The sequence below is a fragment of the Elgaria multicarinata genome, chromosome 6 (assembly GCF_023053635.1).
Source record: "Elgaria multicarinata webbii isolate HBS135686 ecotype San Diego chromosome 6, rElgMul1.1.pri, whole genome shotgun sequence".
Lineage (NCBI taxonomy): Eukaryota > Metazoa > Chordata > Lepidosauria > Squamata > Anguidae > Elgaria > Elgaria multicarinata.
In genome coordinates, this window is record NC_086176.1 from 2,119,643 (window position 1) to 2,139,660 (window position 20,018).

The 20,018-nt window shown below is 43.0% G+C and overlaps 1 protein-coding gene across 2 annotated transcripts in view; it reads left to right on the plus strand.

The window, feature by feature from the left end:
• The window catches only part of ADK (adenosine kinase), a 518,244-nt gene that overhangs the window by 207,053 nt on the left and 291,173 nt on the right, over positions 1-20,018 (plus strand). For both annotated transcript variants that reach the window (XM_063128876.1, XM_063128877.1), the window contains exon 5: positions 14,526-14,698. In XM_063128876.1, coding sequence (XP_062984946.1) covers positions 14,526-14,698 — 173 coding nt within the window. The remainder of the gene's footprint in view (positions 1-14,525; positions 14,699-20,018) is intronic.

Here is a 20,018-nt window from a genome sequence, read left to right on the forward strand (position 1 = left end):
CTGAGAACTCGAGGGGTAGAGATTACTTAGACGATTGGCTGACAGTGGCAAATACAAAACAGGAAGCCACTCACAATACTCACCTCACCATCAACCTCCTCAACAAATTAGGTCTTTGTATCAACAAAGAAAAATCAACCTTCCAACCGACCCAAAGAATAAAATTCCTTGGAGCAATTTTGGACTCAACCCGCTCCAAGGCCTTCCTTCCAGAGGAAAGAGCCACTACATTAACGACACTCACACTCAAACTCTACCACTCGAAGACGATATCTGCCTTCCAGGTCCAAAGGTTACTAGGATTCATGGCAGCTACGGTGAGTGTCGTGCCGTGGGCACGCCTCCACATGAGGCCTCTGCAATTGTGGCTTCTACGGGAGTACGACAATATAATGGACGCTCATCGAGTGAAATTGTCTCTCCCTATGGCTGTGAAGGACACCCTCTTATGGTGGACAGACTTGTCCAACATCATGCAGGGGCTGGACTTCAGACCTCCGCTTCCATCCAAACATCTGATTACAGATGCATCATTATCGGGTTGGGGAGCCCACTGCGGAGACCTTACTATCCAAGAATGATGGAGTCATGCCGACAGGCAAAGACACATAAACGTTCTGGAATTAATGGCCATTCAGAAGGCACTACATGCCTTCCAACAGACTTTGTCAGGGCATGTGATTCAGATCCATACAGACAACATGGCAGCTGTTTGGCATATAAACAAGCAAGGCGGAACACGGTCAATGGACCTGATTTCCCTAACCTTAGACATTTGGAACTGGGCAATCGCCCACGACATCGCCTTATCGGCCATTCCTATCACAGGCCAGAACAATATATTGGCAGACAAGCTCAGCCGCACTTTTGTGGACAGGCACAAGTGGCAAATGGCAAGGTCTGTACTCACCATGATCTTCCAGACATGGGGACAGCCTTCAATAGACCTGTTCGCATCACCGGAGAACGCCATCTGCAGCCGGTTTTGCACTTGGGCAGGTCACGGACAAGCATCCCTAGGGGACGCCTTTGAAAGGACTTGGTTGGGACAACTGCTGTATCTGTTTCCCCCAATACCCCTTCTCTTCAGGGTCATTGTGAAGCTACGCAGGGACAATTCCAACACCATATTAATAGCACCCTGTTGGCCAAGACAGCCATGGTTCACACCGCTTCTCAAACTGTCCATCAAATTACCTCAATGCCACAACCTGATCTCCAAGGGGAAGGGTCTCATCTTCCACCTGGATGTCAGATCACTGAACTTAACGGCATGGAGGATAGGACAGCGTTAGACCGCCAATCCTTGCCCACTGATGTGTGGAATATCATCCTAGCAGCTAGAAAACCATCGACTAGGAAATCATACGCCACTAAGTGGGAAGTATTTTCTTCCTTCGCCCTCAGCAGGAATGAAAACCCCTTCTCAGCACCGATCGCCACCGTTCTTGCCTTCCTTTTTTCCTTGTTTAAGAAGGAACTCAAGTTTTCGTCACTTAGAGTTTACCTGGCAGCAATCTCTGCTTCGCATCAATGGATTCAGGGCTGTTCAGTCTTCACCCACCCGTTAGTAAAACTATTTATGAAGGATATGAAGAATACCATCCCACCAATTCGCTCCTTTGTTCCCCAATGGAGCCTTTCCGTGGTGCTTAAAGTGTTGTCTGCCAAGCCCTTCGAACCTCTAGCAACAACAGACTTTCAGTTCCTAACTTTTAAAGTGGCATTCCTTATTGCCATTATGTCTGCTAGACGTGCATCAGAACTAGCAGCACTCTGTATAGACTCACCTTATACGGTGTTTCATGCTGACAAGGTGGTCCTTAGACCGGACCCGGCCTTTCTTCCGAAGGTTGTATCGTCTTTTCATCTTGGACAAGATATCACACTGCCAAGTTTTTTCCCTTCGCCGACATCTCCCCTTGAGTCAACTCTGCATACACTGGATGTTAGACGTGCTCTCGCCTTTTACCAGTCCAGAACTGCTACCCTCCGGAGATCCCAAAGACTTTTTGTTTGTTACGGGGGCAAATAAAAAGGACTTCAAACATCTCCGCAGAGAATATCTGCTTGGGTCATTCAGACTATTAAATTCGCCTATGAACTTGCTGGCCTCCCGTTGGAGGGTAGAGTACGGTCCCACTCTATGAGAGGAGTGGCCACTTCTACGGCTTTTGAAAGAGGAGTCGCCTTACCAGATCTCTGCAAAGCGGCTACCTGGTCAACACCTCTGACCTTCGCCAGTCACTACCGCCTGGACATCAGAGCACGTAGAGATTGTGCTTTTGGGTGTGCTGTTTTATCGGCAATACTTTGAATTTCATCTATCACCTGACACCACCCACCTTTGGCAAGTCAGCTTGTTATTCGCCCATATGTGTGATGCACAGAGACCACGAAGAAGAAAGACAGGTTGCTTACCTGTAACTGTAGTTCTTGGAGTGGTCATCTGTGCAGCCACACAACCCTCCCACCGTCCTGACTATGGTGTCATTTTTGATTACCTGGTGGTTTACCTCAGTGAGACTGTTTAGGCGGTTTCAGGAACTGAGGAGATAAGGCGGGAACCCCTGAGCATGCTCAGTGGACGGTGGGGGAGGGGTTCCCGCCCCAAAAGATTTTCAGCTAGTGAAGTTTCCGAAGCTGGCCCCGCGCAGGCGCAGAGCCCATATGTGTGACTACACAGATGACCACTCGAAAAACTACAGTTACAGGTAAACAACCTGTCTTTACCATATGACAGGAAAAACCCGGATTTGTCAGGATTTTTGGTAACAAATCCAGGAAGGGGGGAAATTATGAAATTTGAAGAAAAATCTGGATTTTTCCCATCTTCCCCAGCCAAAGGGCAGCTCTACTTTAATGGGAATTAACAAAAATGCTTATAGCTCCTTCATTTTTAAAGTCAAAGACATGAAACTTGGCACGATGGTAGCACTTAGGTAGGGCTTTAGCCATACCAAATGTGAAACAGATCCGTTCACCTGTTGATTTTTTAGGAATTTTTTAAAATTTGAGGTTTTAAAAATATTATTTTTAAAACCATCATTTTTAAAGATAAAGAGATGAAACTTGGCACGTGATAGCTTTTAGGTAGGGCTTTAGCCATCCCAAATTTGAAACAGTTCCATTCATCCATTGATTTTTAGGATTTTTTTAAAATTTGAGGTAAAGAAATGAAACTTGGCACCATGATTGCTCTTAAGAAGGACTTTAGCTATGCCAAGTTTGAAGCAGATCTGTTCATCCATTGAGTTTTAGGATTTTTTTAAAGTTTGAGGTTTTAAATTTTTTTTTTTAAAAAAATGACATTGTTAAAGGTAAAGAGCTGGAAGTTGGCACCATGATAGCTCTTAAGGAGAGATTTAACCATGCCAAGTTTGAATCAGATCCGTTCATCTGTTGATTTTTTTAGGATTTTGTTTTTTAAGTTCAAAGTTTTAAAATTATTGTTCTTCTTCATGGTCTCTGCTTCACACACATGGGCTCTGTGCCTGCGTAGAGCATCTTCAGGAAACTTTTATAGCTAGAGGCGTTTTGGTGGGAACTTCCCCCCAACTGTCAACAGCGCATGCTCCGACGGTTCCTGCCTTCCCCTCAGTCTCTTTCGACCACCATTGTGGTAGCACCTTAAGGGAAGCTTCGCTAAACATTGTAAAATTCTGAGGAGGTGTTTGTTTCTATTTTCCTATTCTTTTCTACTTGTATTCTTTCTTTCCTGTTTCTTTAGTTTGTAATTATTCAATCTTTGCGGTTTACATTCTTTTATTTATCTTTTGCAATCTTTGATCACCCATCTGGGTGTATGGCCCTCTTAGTTATGTAAGAGAAGAGCTCGAGATGCGATGTTTTGGCCAGGTATGTGCATGCAAATAGAAGGATTAATACAATCTTGTAAGATATGTCAAAATTTCAGAAATAATAATCAAAAGGAACTAATGTTGCCTCATGAAATACCAGAAAGACCCTGGCAGAAGCTGGGAATAGATTTATTTGAGTTTCATGGGAAAGAATATCTTTTGATAGTAGATTATTATTCAAAATTTGTGGAAATTTGTGCATTGGAAATGCTAACTAGTAAATGTGTGGTCGTGCATTGTAAATCTGTATTTGCTAGACATGGCATACCTGAAACTGTAATATCTGATAATGGTCCTCAATTTAACTCTAAGGAATTCAGAATGTTTGCAAAAGAATGGAATTTTGTGCATGTCACTTCTAGTCCATATTGTGCAAGATCAAACGGAATGGCTGAAAGAACTATTCAAACAGTCAAAAAGGTCTTAAAGAAGAGTAGCTTGGATAATACAGATATATATCTTTGCCTGTTAGATCTTAGAAATACACCTATGCTAGATAATCAGTCCCCAGCACAGCTACTAATGGGAAGAAGGTTGAGAACAAGATTACCTGTAGCAAAGACATTGCTGCAACCAGAAGGTATTTCACATAGTAGGGTGCAAGAACAGTTAAAAAGACAGAAAAAGCAGAAAAATTATGATGATTGTGGGGCTAAGCTATTGCCACCACTGGATGTGGGAGAAAGAGATACTATTCAGAAAGAAGGAATATGGCAACCAGCAAAAGTAATTGAGCATCATCAAAATCCTAGATCATATGTGGTGGAAACGCAGGATGAAAAGTTATATAGGAGAAATAGAAAGGACTTACAAACGTCTGGGAAAAGGATGAGTGAGGAAAGTCATGATAGGGAGAGTGAGAAAGAAGGTGGTGGAAGTGTAAATATGGAACAGAATGAAGAAAAAAAAAGATGGAGCTGGAGGAGAAACCAGTAATCACGTCTAGAGGAAGAATTGTGAGAAAACCTCTAAGATTTGGGTACGAAAATTGAAAAAATAGGAAAAAGGAAAGATATAATGATTGTATGCTGATTGGGTTAATTGACTTGAGTGAGTGTTCTAGTGATTTGTATAAATGCATTCACCTGACATGGGAGAGGCAGTTTTTGTATGTATCATGACTCACTTGAAATAAAGGTTATTCTTCGTATGCTGGCTGTAGGAAGTTCTTCAGATATATGAAACCATAAATACTACACCCCCTACTTAGTTTTTCATAGAGACAAGGTCTTTTTAAGACCAGACCTAACATTCTTACCTAAGGTGGTAACAGAATATCATATAAGCCAGGACATAATTCTGCCTACCTTTTTTGCTTTGCCCACAACACCATTAGAAACTACTATTCACGCCTTAGATGTCAGGAGAGCGATAGCGTTTTATAAGAGAAGGACGAAGTCTTTTCGAAAGTCACCAAGGCTTTTTATTTGTTATGGAGGGAAACAAAAGGGCATGCCTATTTCAACACAGTGTTTCTCGTCATGGGTGGTGAAGATCATTCAGTTGGCACACCAGATTGTGGGCATGCAGCTTTCGGAACCAATAAGGGTTCACTCCACTAGGGCGCTATCGACCTCAGCTGCCTTCGAAAGAGGGATTGCGCTTCCTGATGTCTGTAAGGCTGCAACTTGGTCCAATGCATCGACTTTCATTCAGCATCCCCGACTGGATGTGAGAGCAAGAGCTGATACAGCATTTATTTATTTATTTATTTATTACATTTTTATACCGCCCAATAGCCGAAGCTCTCTGGGCGGTTCACAAAAGTTAAAACCATAATAAAACAACCAACATGTTAAAAGCACAATTACAAAATACAGTATAAAAAGCACAACCAGGATAAAGCCACGCAACAAAATTGATATAAGATTAAAATACAGAGTTAGAACAGTAAAATTTAAATTTAAGTTAAAATTAAGTGTTAAAATACTGAGAGAATAAAAAGCTGGCGACGAAAGCAGTACAGTGTAGGCGCCAGGCGGACCTTTCTGGGGAGCTCATTCCACAACCGGGGTGCCACAGCGGAGAAAGCCCTCATCCTAGTAGCCACCTGCCTCACTTCCTTTGGCAGGGGCTCACGGAGAAGGGCCCCTGTAGATGATCTTAAGGTCCGGGCAAGTACATATGGGAGGAGGCGTTCCTTCAAATAACCTGGCCCCAAACCGTTTAGGGCTTTAAATGTCAATACCAGCACTTTGAATTGGGCCCGGCCCTGGACTGGCAGCCAATGAAGTTGTAAAAGGACTGGCGTAATGTGATCTCGGTACTATCATCCATCTTAACCTAGACACCAGCCCACCTCCAGTAAGTGAGCTTGCTAGTCGCCTGTGTGTGAAGCACAGAGACCACGAAGAAGAAAGACAGGTTACTTACCTGTAACTGTAGTTCTTCGAGTGGTCATCTGTGCATTCACACAACACCCCCCCACCACCATCCCCTCTCTGGCGTCAGAATGTTTTTCTGTATTACTAGAGATGGATCCCTGAAGTGTGAGATTGCTATGGGGGTCTCATGAGACTGAGGGGAAGGTGGGAACCGTTGGAGCATGAGCTGTTGACAGTGGGGGAGGGGTTCCCGCCAAAACGCCTCTAGCTAAAGAATTTTCCCGAAGATGCTCAATGAAGGCGCAGAGCACTAGGCTGAAAAGGAATCTATTTTATTTCTTTTAAGCAGCAATTTTAATCCACCCTGCGATATTGTCTTTCTTTCCTATCTCCTTAGTTTTGTGTCTCCTTCCAACCGGTGCTCTGTTTTAAGCAATAACTGATTTGACTTCCACCTCCTCATAGGTTTTATGTTTCTATATTATTTTTGGTTAGAGATTGCAGCATAGTCAGTACATTCCTGCTTCACTTCCAACTATGCTTATAAAACCCTCTAGACTGCCCTGTTATCGAGGTATTTAGTTTGTGTGTGTTTTCTGCAAGACTTCATTTTTATATGATAAAAAAGAGAAATAGAATCATAGAATAGCAGAGTTAGAAGGGGCCTGTGGGACTGTCGAGTCCGGCCCCCTGCTCAGTGCAGGAGTCCACCTTGGAGCGTACCTGGCAGATGGTTGTCCAGCTGCCTCTTGAATGCCTCTGGTATTGGGGAGCCCACGACCTATCTAGGTAATTGTCGTACTGCTCTAACAGTCGGGAGGTTTTTCTTGGTGTCCGGCCGGAACCTGGTTTCCTGTGACTTGAGCCTAGTGTTCTGTGTCCTGCACTCTGGGATGATCATAAAGAGATCTTAATAGACTTCATTTGATTATTGGTGCTATACTGAACGATCCCACAGAGGGGAACACGTTATCCAGTTGGTTTTGTGCAATGCATTCCCAGCTCTTTCAGGTCTCTCCAGAGTTGGCCATGGGAACCTGGCGGTTATAGGGAAGCTGTATTCATATTTGCTGATTCAATCACTGGCGAAGAATTTTGGTATAAAACACCAGCTTCAGTCACAAATCAGAGGCAGAACAAATTAGGAACTATCCCAACCTCAGTGTGGGAAAGCAAGACTAAGAACCATCAGCCAATCAAGCTGCCTTCATGAAAATCATGGCTTGTTTCATCTCATCCTTCACAATGATCTCTGGTTTGGGTTTATTAATAAGTGTTGCTTCCTTAATCTTTCGAGGCGCCATTCAAAGAAGGAGCTGCTGTGTGGTGTACCACAAGGTGCCATCCTTTCCCCAATGCTATTTAATATTTACATGAAACCGCTGGGAGAGATCATCTGGAGGCATGGGGCGGGGTGCTATCAGTATGCTGATGACACCCAAATATATTTCTCTATGCCTTCGACAACAGCATCAGCTTAGGATAGTGGGTCTCCTCTGAATGAATGCTTGGAGGCAGTAATGGGCTGGATGAGGAAAAACCAACTGAAGCTGAATCCAGACAAGGCGGAGGTGCTTGCTGTCAAAGGCCACAACCTAGGTTTGGAGGTGCGTCAACCGGTTCTGGATGGGATTACACTCCCCCTGAAAGACTGTGTTCGCAGTTTAGGGGTGCTCCTGGATCCGTTGCTCCAAATGACAGCCCAGATAGATGCGACGGCCAGGAGTGCCTACTATCAGCTTCGGCTGATACGCCAGCTGCGTCCCTTCCTAGAGTCAGAAGACCTAAAGATGGTAGTTCATGTGCTAATAACTTCGAGGCCTGACTTCTGCAATGCGCTGTACATAGGACTACCTTTTTGCCTTGTCCAGAAACTTCAACTAGTTAAAATTTGGCAGCCAAGTTGGTCAATAGTACACCCAGCTTGAGATCTTCAGCTACTGCCAGAGGCCTCTGAATAACCTGTAAATGGCCCTGCTTGCCTGAACTCTGGATAGTGCCTGAGTAGGGCGTGTCATTTAGAGGGTTAAAAATTATTTTTCACAAATTTTTGAATTAGGGGATCTAAAAATATGTCTTTTGATGTCAGGAATTCAAATCCATTATTTTTTTGATTGGACAACATTTAGCTCGGTAAATCGGCACTTGAACAAAACGCATATTCACTGCTCTTGGAAAACAGTGTATAATGCTAAGAAGCATTTATTTTCTGTTGTATAAAACATGCAGTTGCCATAAAACATATCTTTCTAAACAAAGAACAACAAAATGTAATCACATCCCTTTAAAAATTATGCAATAAGTTTCATTAAGTCTTGTTTTGATTCATTCTTAGACATCAACTGCCGACTTGCTTCTTGACCTCTGATATATCTCTCACATTTCTCAGCTCTATATACTTAGCCTGCTGCCTCTGTGACTTGTTTGACGATTCTTTCTACAGACTGAGCATGACAGGGCCACTTTGGAACTTGCATAGGTTCATTAATGAACTTCTTGACTTCTGATATCGACAGTTTGCATGTCAAGGAAAGTTCATATACATTTTCAGACCAATCTATGAGTTCTAACAGGGAAGTAGCAGCAGGCTTAATAGGAGTCTTTATGGGACGTACAGAAAGATCTCCCAGGAAATCATCATTTCCACTCCTTAAGTCAACCATCTTCTGCACACCAGCTTTTCTCTCATTACCGTCACTGGAGCACAAGAGTGTCTGAACGATCATTTCGCTGAATGTATACCATGCTGAATGCTGGATGGTTGGCAAAAGAGCATCCACTACAGCTTTCTTTTGGAGTCTGAAGAGCTGGAACAACACATGGCGTGGGCCTTCCACCCAAGAGTGTTTTACTTTGATCTGGAACCAGCAGGGAAAGTACACACCAACAACGTACTCTACTATCGGTCTTAAGTTCTGGCGGGTTTTGCCCTTAAAATCATGTGTTGATACCCATATACGGCAAATCCTGTTTGCAGCTGTTAACCATCTCGAGTGACACACTGGACCAATTTCAAGAAGGGCGAGATCTATAGGGAGTTCTCCTGTCCTTATGGCCTGTGTCATTCTGTACCCATATGTTTGATCTGTTGACAAATTGTTTATTACACTGTGACTAAGAGAAATGAGAGGCTCTCCAATTGAGACTTTAGTGAATGAAGGATCAATTTTCAGTTCTGTGGCATTGTCTACCACCTGTCAGGGATGCTTTTCAGGGATTCCTGCATTGAGCAGGGGGTTGGACTCGATGGCCTTGTAGGCCCCTTCCAACTCAGCTATTCTATGATTCTATGATTCTATGATTCCTCTGCCTTGCTTGGTCCACCAGTACATAAGCACAGAACAACAATCCTATCTAGCCTGTGTCTTTGCACTTGTGACTTTAGTCATAGAAACTGAGAGCCCAGAACTTATAAGAGGCAAGAGCTGGCTGGCCAAAACTATTTTCATGAGATGAAAAACTGAAATTAATAGCCATGTGTGATTGGTAGGCAATTTAATTTTTATGAGACTGTATGTGTAGGCTTAGCATGTTTATTATGATATTTAATTGTAACTATGTTGTTGTTCTTTAACTTAAAGAGGAATTTAATATTTTATTTATGATGTATGATTTAAAAAAAATCAAAAGCAATTTAAAATTAAAAAATCCATTTTTAACTGACCAATTCATATCAACCCTGGTACTTAGAGATTGTGTCTCATGCTATTTCCATTAGCTAATAATAGCTCTATATTTTCTCTCCTTTTATTTATTTATTAAATTTATATACCGCCCCATAGCTGAAGCTCTCTGGCAGTTTACAAAAGTTAAAAACAGTGAACATTAAAAAGTATACAAAATTTAAAACCATCAAAAATATATTTTAAAAGTATAAAAAACAGTATCCATTTAATCAACAGTTCTGGGATCCATTAAAAAACAAACTTAGCATATGTTGTTAAATGCCTGGGAGAAGAGAAAAGTCTTGACCTGCCGCCGAAAAGATAACAATGTTGGCGCCAGGCGAGCCTCATCGGGGAAATCATTCCATAATTGGGGGGGGGGGGCACCACTGAAAAGGCCTTCTCCCTTGTTGCCATCCCTGGAGCTTCCCTCGGAGTAGGGACTCAGAGGAGAACCTTAGATGTTGAGCGCAGTGTACGGGTAGGTTCATGTCGGGAGAGGTGTTCCATCAGGTATTGTGGTCCCAAGCCATGTGAGGCTTTATAGGTTAAAACCAGCACCTTGAATTGGGCTTAGAAACATATTAGGCAGCCAATGCAAGTGGGCCAGAATTGGTGTTATATGTTCGAACCTTCTAGTTCCAGTTCTCAATCTGGCCATTGCGTTTTGCACAAGCTGCAGCTTCTGAACTTCAAAGGCTGCAGTAATTTAATTTGGAGGTTACCAGAGCATGGACAACTGAAGCTAGGTTATCCCTGTCCAGATAGCGGCGCAGCTGTGCCACCAAACAGAGTTGGTAGAAGGCACTCCATGTCACTGAGGCCACCTAAGCCTCAATTGACAGAGATGGTTCTAGGCGAACCCCCAAGCTATGAACCTGTTCCTTCAGGGGGAGTGCAACCCCATCCAGAACAGGTTGAACACCCACCATCCAGTCAGAAGAACCACCCACCAGCAGCATCTCAGTCTTGTCTGGATTGAGTTTCAGTTTATTAGCCCTCATCCAGTCCATTGTTGTAGCCTGGCACAGCCTCACCTGATGAAGATGAAAAGAAGAAGTAGAGCTGTGTGTCATCAGCATACTGATGACAACGCACTCCAAAACTCCAGATGATCGCACCCAACAGTTTCATGTACATATTAAACAGCAAGGGGGACAAGACTGATCCCTGCGGAACCCCATATTGGAGAATCCATGGGGTTGAGCAATGTTCCCCAAGCACCACTTTCTGGAACTGGCCCGCCAAGTAGGAGCGGAACCACTGCAATACCGTGCCTCCCACTCCCAACTCAGCCAGTCATTCCAGAAGGATACCATGGTCGATGGTATCGAAAGCTGCTGAGAGATCAAGGAGAATCAACAGAGTCACACTCCCCCTGTCTTTCTTCCGACATAGGTCATCATACAGGGCGAACAAGACTGTTGCCGTGCCAAAACCAGGCCTGAAACCCAACTGAAATGGATCCAGATAATCAGTCTCATCCAAGAGTGTCTGGAGTTGGCCTACAACCACCCGCTCAAGGACCTTGCCCATGAATAGAACATTTGCCACCGGCCTATAGTTGCTAAATTTTTTTGGTCCAAGGAAGGTTTCTTCAGGAGTGATCTCACTGCCGCCTCTTTCAGGCGGCCCAGGACCACTCCCTCTCACAGGGAGGCATTAATCACTTCCTTGGCCCAGCCGGCTGTTCCATCCCTGCTAGCTTTTATTAGCCAAGAGGGGCAAGGATCCAGTACAGAGGTGGTTGCATGAACCTGTCCAAGCGCCTTGTCAACATCCTTGAGCTGTACCAACTGAAACTCATCCAAAGAAACTGGATAAGGCTGGACAAGATTTGACTGCTATAACTCTGGAGTCTAAGTCCTGGTAGATGCAAAAGATTTTATTCTGGAAGTGCCTAGCAAATTCATTACAGCGGGCCTCAGATGGTTCTACCATGTCCTTGGGGCCGGCATGTAATTGCCCCCAGACAACTCTGGAAAGTCCTGCTGAGCAGCAGTTGAGGATTTAATAGTGGCAGCAAAGTATTGTTTTTTTGCTGCCCTCACTGCCCCTGAATATGCCTTACTATAGGCACTTACCAGTGTATGGTTGCATCCACTAGGAGTTCATCTCCATCTGCCCTCAAGCCATCTCCTATTTTGTTTTATCTCTCTCAGCTCTGGGGTATAATACGGAGCTGTACGAGCTCTACTCAGGACAGGGTGCTCAGGAGCAATGGTGTCAACCACCCAGGTCATTTCTGCATTCCACAGATCAACCAGGGTTTCGACAGGAGAGCCAGCCCTATCAGTTGGAAAACTCCACAGAGCCCTTTGGAAACCATCTGGATCCATTAGTCTCCAGGGGCAGACCGTCTTAATAGGTCCCCCACCCTTGCAGAGGGGAAAAGCTGCTGTAAGTCTAAACCTCAGCAGGCAGTGATCTGACCACGACAAAGGGACTGATGGAAGGTCCCCCACTTTCAGATCACCATCTCCATGTCCATTTGTGAAAAACAGGTCTAGAGTATGCCCTGCTACATGTGTTGGGCCGATGACATGTTGGGACAGTCCCATGGTTGTCATGGAGATTATGAAATCCTGAGCCGCCCTGGATAAGGCGCCCTCGGCATGAATATTGACATCCCCCAGAACCAACAGTCTGGGGGATCTCAGCAGTGCAGCTAAGACCACCTCCATCAGCTCACCTAGGGAGTCTGTTGAGCAGCGGGGTGGGCGGTATACCAACAGAATCCCTAATCTGTCCCACTGACACAACACAAAGTGCAAACATTCCAGACCAGTAGTCACATGGACAAGGAGCCTGCAGAGGGAGATGGAATTCCTATAGACCACAGCAACCCCCCCCTTCCCGGCCCTCAGGTCTACCCTGATGCTGAACCAAGTACCCTGGTGGGCATAGCTGGGAGAGACTGACTCCTCCCTGCTCACCTACTCAGGTCTCAGTTATACATGCCAGATTGGCTGCCTCATCCACAATTAAGTCATGGATGAGGGAGGTCTTTTATGCACTGATCTGGCAGCATCTGGAGGCTTGAGGGCTGGGTGATAGAGCAACCAACAAACCTGCGAGTGCATTGAGGACTGGAACATGGCACAGCCATTAACTGTCTGGGCTGCGTTCCCCTTACCTGGCAAGTTCTCACAACACCATATCTCCCCCTACCTGTCACTACATTTATTGGGTCTCCCTCAGATTCTCCCTCCCGGCTCTGTATCCTCCCTCCCAGGCACATAGTTTCAGAACCCCAGAAAAAAAGAAAGGAGGCAGAGACAGGTAGGTGCTCACAGGGTGCAGCAGATGTTGAGCAGAGTCCCTCCTGGCAGCGCCTTGGGCCTCTGCAGCTAAGAAGCCTCTTGCAGGGCCAAACCTCTGGGAGCACAGGTGGCAGCAGCCCCTGCCTGCAAACAGGCTGACCAGCAGGCAGGTAGAGACAGGTAGGTGCTCACAGGGTGCAGCAGGTGTTGAGCCGAGGTGCAGCAAGTGTTGCATCATTGATGTCTTTTTTCCTACTATATTAATCAAGTTTTTCTTAAAAGAACCCTAACTTTCTTTTACTTGATGGATCAGATCAAAGTTTGGGGAGATAAGGATAGTTTGTCTATTTTTGCGATTTATTGTTTAGCAAGCAGTTATTTAAAAGTATTGCAAACCTTCGCCATCTTGGTTTCGTATTATTATCTGAGTTTGCTGAAAACATTTTGATTTCAAATAAAATTGGTGATGTTCTATCTAGATAGGAATGAATGCAAGGATATCATTTAACTTATCTCCTATTTGGACTTCAGCAACTGGTGACCCTGTTATCTAGGTTATCTAACTCAAGGCGAGGTTCTAAAACATTTGTGTTGGGGCTGTGGGGTGGTTTTTTTTTAAAAAAAAATACAATACAATGAAAATAACTCACCCTTTTTTTATTATGGAACTCTTGGGCCTCTTACCAAAACTGACTATTTGCCAAAATGTTGCCTGATCTTTAGCCGCCATTGCCTCAGCCAAATCCGTCCAAGGTTCTCCCCCCTGCACCGCCTTTTAAGACTAATTTATATTCCTTTTTTAGGTCTTAAAAATCCTTCTAAATTTGGGGCCATAAAATTTGATTTCATTCTCCTTGTTTATTGTTTGATCTCTTTTAGAGTTGGCATTCCTTATCAAAGCACGAATGGCCCTTCAGATGTTATCTATTCTTCCCTATAGGGATCTCTAAAGAAGATCTAATTAGCTGGATTAAAGACCTGATAATATTCAAAATCTATGGTAAATCAAAATTGGAACATACCGTATTTCTTCGATTGTAAGATGCCATCGATTGTAAGACGCACACTAATTTCAGTACCACAACAGAAAAAAAAACCTAAGACACACCCGCGATTCTAAGACGCACCCCATTTTTAGAGATGTTTATATGGGGAAAAGGTGCGTCTTAGAATCGAAGAAATAGGGTAATATCTAATCCCTTAGGATCTGAAAATAAGAGGAATGAAACCATGAACCAGTTAGTTTGGTATTTACATTTAAATAGTTTTTAGCTTTTTTATGATATGTGTGTACCCGTTGCTGTGTTTTTTGTTTTTAAAAATAAGTGCTATATATATAGACATAACAATAAATACATGGTTTCAAACATTCTAAGTGACAGTTCCTTTTCCCTTCTCTTTTTTTGACTGTAGTGGATGATCCAGATCCCTTACAAAGCTGCAACATTTTTTGGGTGCATTGGAACAGATAAGTTTGGTGAGATCCTGAAGAAGAAAACTGCAGAAGCTCATGTGGACGCCCACTACTACGAGCAGAGTGAGGAGCCGACTGGGACCTGTGCTGCCTGCATCACAAGTGACAACAGGTCCAGGACAGTTTTCATTGAGAATTTCTCTCATTTTGATGTGAAAATAGAGGAAATAGGAAGTCTGTATTTTGGAATATGGCAGAAGTCTGCAACTCCATTTTGGAGGCTACATTGAGAAGGTGGTGACTGGAGTCCCATCTCCTGCCCATTTGTCCTCTCAAAAACTTTTCCTACTTGCTGCTGATCTCCATCTTAATTCATTTGCCTCCACCTAACCAACCCAACAGCATCACCAATAAATAGTACTTGATCTCCGGGCCTTCTATTTGCTATTGCTGGAAATTTGGGGTCTTAAAACCTCTGGTAACAGAATTAGTGGAAGGCTTTTGAGAGGTGATGTAAGTGGCTAAGAGATTAAGCTACAAATTAGGAAGTTCCCAGTTGACTCTCAGCTCTCTGTGTTATAAACACAATACGTGGCCTTAGTCAGAACAACACACTTTCAGCCTCACCACCAGCACCGTACAAAATGGGGATAATACTTGATCTATCTTACAAAGTTTTTTTAAAGGTTTCAACAAGATAGGGTATGTGAAGCAGTTTGAACATTTTAAATGCTAAATGTTATTAGGTTGGAGGTGCCAGAAAGATGAAGAGGCTGACTGTAGCAGCTTTGTCCATTGATGTAAACTTCAGTGGAAAGTGGGAAGAATGAAAATGAGAAGATCGCTGATGCAGTGGAGACACTGTCTGGATTCAGATGATCACAGGGGGAAAGGAAGTCATCATGGCTTCTCACTCTGACCCCACCAGTAGGGTGGGTGCAAAGCCACCCCCGCTGCCCCAGCACCCCTTTCCCCTTGTGATTGTCCAAACACCCCTGCTGTGTGTCCGGCTTAGGAAATGGAAAACTGCCCAAAAGGAAGAATTGACTAATCTGGACCAGCATAGTCAACCCAGGGGCCAGGTAACACCTCTCCACACAATAGAGTTTGTTGCCTGAACTGTGCTGTGTTGCTAGAGCATAATTAAACTAATTTTCCAAAAACAAAGTAGTGATAATAAAGCATATGATCCCTGGTCTAGCATTTTTTGGTTTGAGCATTTTGCTGCAGGGGTTTAATTTTTTCCTGGAGTGCAAAATGGTATAACTATGGCCTGGTTCAAACATAATGCTAAACTATTGATTGGTGTTATGGGAATGAGCCTTCTCGAGCCTCGGAAATGAGCCTGGTCTGGCTCAAACATTTCCTTCTCCCCTCTCCTTCAACATGTATCAAAGGAGGAGACTGGCAGCATTTGCTTTCTGGGTTAAAGTAACTTTGGTTTGTCCTTACATCTAATAAGGGCAGACTGCAGTTATTTTAAAACAGAAATGCAGAAACCCCAGCAGCCTGCAAGCCTAGTTTGGCCTGTTGAGATCTCCAGTCTGAGGAAGGGGAGCATGGCCTTTAAGCCTCACCCCGGGGGGAGGGAATTTCAGATTGCAGATAACACAAGGATTTCTCAGTGCACCACTCCCCCCTCTCAGTAAGGCATGCAGGGAAAGCCCTACCATCAGATCAGAGAGAACAGGTGTCCTTCATGTGCCTCTCGCCACTCCCAGTTGTGAAGTCCTATTGTCAGATCGGAGATAACAGTGGAGACTGGCTGAGTCATAGGAACCTAGGAAGCTGCTTTATACTGAGTCAGACCCTTTGTCCATCTAGCCCAGTGTTGTTGACACTGAGCAGCAGCAGCTCCTCAGAGTTTTAGGCAGGAGTTCTTCCTGCCCTACCTGATGATGCCGTGGATTGAGCCTGGGACCTTCTGCATGCAAAGCAAGGGCTCTACCACTGAGCCACGGCCCTCTCCTGAGGAGGAGGTGTCTGACACTGCCAAGTCCCCTTTCATGCACCTCTTGCCGCTCTAGATGGGGATGGTGAGAGGTCTGCAGAGATAGCGAGAGGTCCACAGAGAAGATGCCTGACACTGCCGAGTCTCCTTTCATGCACCTCTTGCCGCTCTAGATGGGGATGGCGAGAGGTCTGCAGAGATAGCAAGAGGTCCACAGAGAAGATGCCTGACACTGCCGAGTCTCCTTTCATGCACCTCTTGCCGCTCTAGATGGGGATGGCGAGAGGTCTGCAGAGATAGCGAGAGGTCCACAGAGAAGATGCCTGACACTGCCAAGCCTGTTCACAGACAAATGGGGTGTGAACCCAGGGACTTGGCTGTCACTGGGAGGAGCCAATTCTCCCAGTGTTGACCAAGTTCTTTTTTCCATGCTGAAGAGAGGCATGGAACTCCATGGCTTTCCTCAATATGGGTAAGTGAAAATTGGTGAGGAAATACATAAATTAGTGTGGCCATACTCACTGAAGTCAGTGGCCATGGCCAAGTCCACTTACAACATCTAGCCTGTGGGGAGTTCCGCACCCCTGGCTTTATTGAAACAAGCCAAGATTGGAAACCACAATGTGATCTTTGTTTCTTTCAGTAAGCATGGTTTAAACCATCCACAGTTAGTTGTCAGTTGTAATGACAAACCAAAGTTAGTTTAAACCTAGAAGTGGCACATTTTTGCTGGCACATGCTGGAGAAAGAGGAGAAAGCATTTAAGCCCAAGGCTCAAGCAGGCTTGTTCCTGTAATGCTGAACTGAGGTTTAGTGTTACACTCAAACCAGCGGAGATCATTGGGAGGTTTTTAAATCTCAGAATTCTGGATAGTTAGGAATATTGCCCATGGGCCCAAGCACTTACTCTCATCTGTACAGAGGTAAGTTTGAAAACAATGTTACTAAACAGGAATATCTGCAAACTAAGTAGCCATTGTATAAAAGTTATAGTTTCCCCTGCAAGATAAAGCAGGGTGAAATAATTTTTAGCTGTCAACCAGAAAAAAGCACCTAATATCCACTGGGGAGAGGAAAAGAAGAAAAATAACAGTTTGCCCTCTTTCAAAGAGAGCTGCCTGGAGAAGAACAAGTGTAATGTGAAGGGAAGTAGATTATGATGCTATCTTGTTGTTGTTAATGAAAGCTATGTATTGATTCTGTATCATGCTGTTTTTCAAGGAAGGTAACAGTGTAATCTGTTGCTTGCTAGGCAGGCTGGTTTTCTCAACAGCTCTTTTTTAATGCATCAAAATATGTTGCATTTCATTAAAAGAACAAATAGGAGTAGACACTTGTAGCTACTCCAGCTAAATGGTGCAAACTGTTCTTTATTACTTCAAGTTAATGGCATGGTCCAGTATTAGATTTAGTCACAGAATAAGTCCTATTGATTTCTTCCAGTAAGATAATTGCAGCTTTAGGGTCACTTCAGTCATCTTACCTCAACACAGTCATGTTGAGTAAAGCAGCTGAGATGTTCTAGCATTGTCAGTGTTATGGGGGGCTAGGACCCTTGTATAGTTCTGTGTTCCAGTTTGATCTCGTTTGGGATAGTGTCAGAAATCACCGTGAGCTGGTCTTTATTCTTAACATATGTGCCCCTTTTTGCTCTAGTCTTCCCCATAATCATGGTGAGGGAGTGAGCTTGCTCCCCTCTCCTTCCATACTACATACACATCTAATGTAAACCAAGGGCTCCATGCAAGTTCATGTGACCTGGGAAAGATCACATAAACAGAGTTTCCGTGTAATCTATATGGAGCACTTGGTTCACACTAAATGTTATCTGTATGGTGACAGAAGGAAGGAGAATGAACACTTTCCTTCCCCAATGGATGGTGATGCAGACCCTGCAAAAGGATGGATCAAATTATTTATTTATTTATTATTAATTACATTTCTTTTTTCCCCTTTTTTATTTTTTACTAGACTACTAAATACAACAAACAAATATAACAATTTGACATACCATACATAGAAGAGAAAAAAAATCAAATACATAACAAATTTGAATATATAGATGTTTACATATAATACTTTATCCATAACATAATCCAACATAATCCAACAAGTGCTCCCCCTTCCCTTTGGGATCATTCCTGTTTCCAGAATCTTAACGCCTCTTCTGATGGTGGTTTCCCACTTCCCTTAGAGAACACAAATATTAGGAACTGTTTCCAAATTCCATCAAATTCATTCGTTTTTGCTATACCTCTTCTTACTTAAATTAATATTACATGTCAATTTATCATTAATAGCAATATCCCATACTTCTTTATACCATTCTTCAATACAATAATCACCTTGAATCTTCCAGTTCCTAGCTACAATTAACCTTGCTGCAGTCAGCAAATTTGTTATCAATTCCTTAATTTCTTTTTCACACTTTAAATCTTCAAATAGTGAGAGTAATGCTACTCTTGGTGTCTCTTCTATCTTCCCAACAATTTCTTCAATCTCAGAGAACACCATCTTCCACAATTTTTGCACAAATTTGCATTCCCACCACATATGTAAATATGTTCCTTTTTCCCCACAACCTCTCCAACAATTTGCTGAGTGCTGCTTGTTTATCTTATTTAATCTAACCGGGGTTAGGTACCACCTCCATATGATTTTATAATAATTCTCTCTTATTCTCACTGACATATTTCTTAACACTCTTTGTCTCCATAATCCTTCCCAACTCTGCTTTCCTATTTGTACCTTCAAACCTGTCTCCCACACTAATTTTCCTGAGTTGTTCGTCAACCCTTTCTCGAGCAATATTCTATATATCTCACTCATTAAACCTTTTATTACTTTACTTTCTCCCTTATCAATTTCTTTTTTAACAATTAGTTCCTCAAACTTCGACAACTCTCTACAATCTCCATTTTCTCTTATCAAATTTTTGGTCCATTGTTCCAATTGCCAATAGTTTAACCAGGTTAATTTTTTGTCTTTTAAACCTCTTCCAACTGCCCGCGTGTATTCATCCCTCTCATCCATTCCCTTAATTTCATTTTATTTTTCTCTATTAAAACTTTACTTAATCTACTCTTTAAATTCCACGGGAAATTCTTTAACGTTATTACCGGTGATAAAGGAGAGATGCTCGAAAGTAACTCCCCTTTATATTTACTCCAAATTTCCCAATGGAACTTTAAAAGAGGATTACCTATACTTTCAACCCATTTTTTACCTCCTTCCCTAAAAAATACATTTTCCAAAGTCAAATCTATATTATTTTTAGTTTTATCTTCCATCCATTCTAAATCTCCTACTCCTAAAATTGCTTCTACAATATGCCTTAACCTATTGGCTACATAATATAGATTAATGTTTGGGAGACCCAAACCTCCCTTTTTTTGGCTTAGATACCATTTATTTTTATTTATCCTCACTTTCTTATCCCCATTACAATAATTATTTATAATATTCTGCCAACTTTTTAACTCTGATTCTGAGTTTTTATTGGTAGCATCCTAAAAATAAAATTGATCTTTGCTAAAAATTT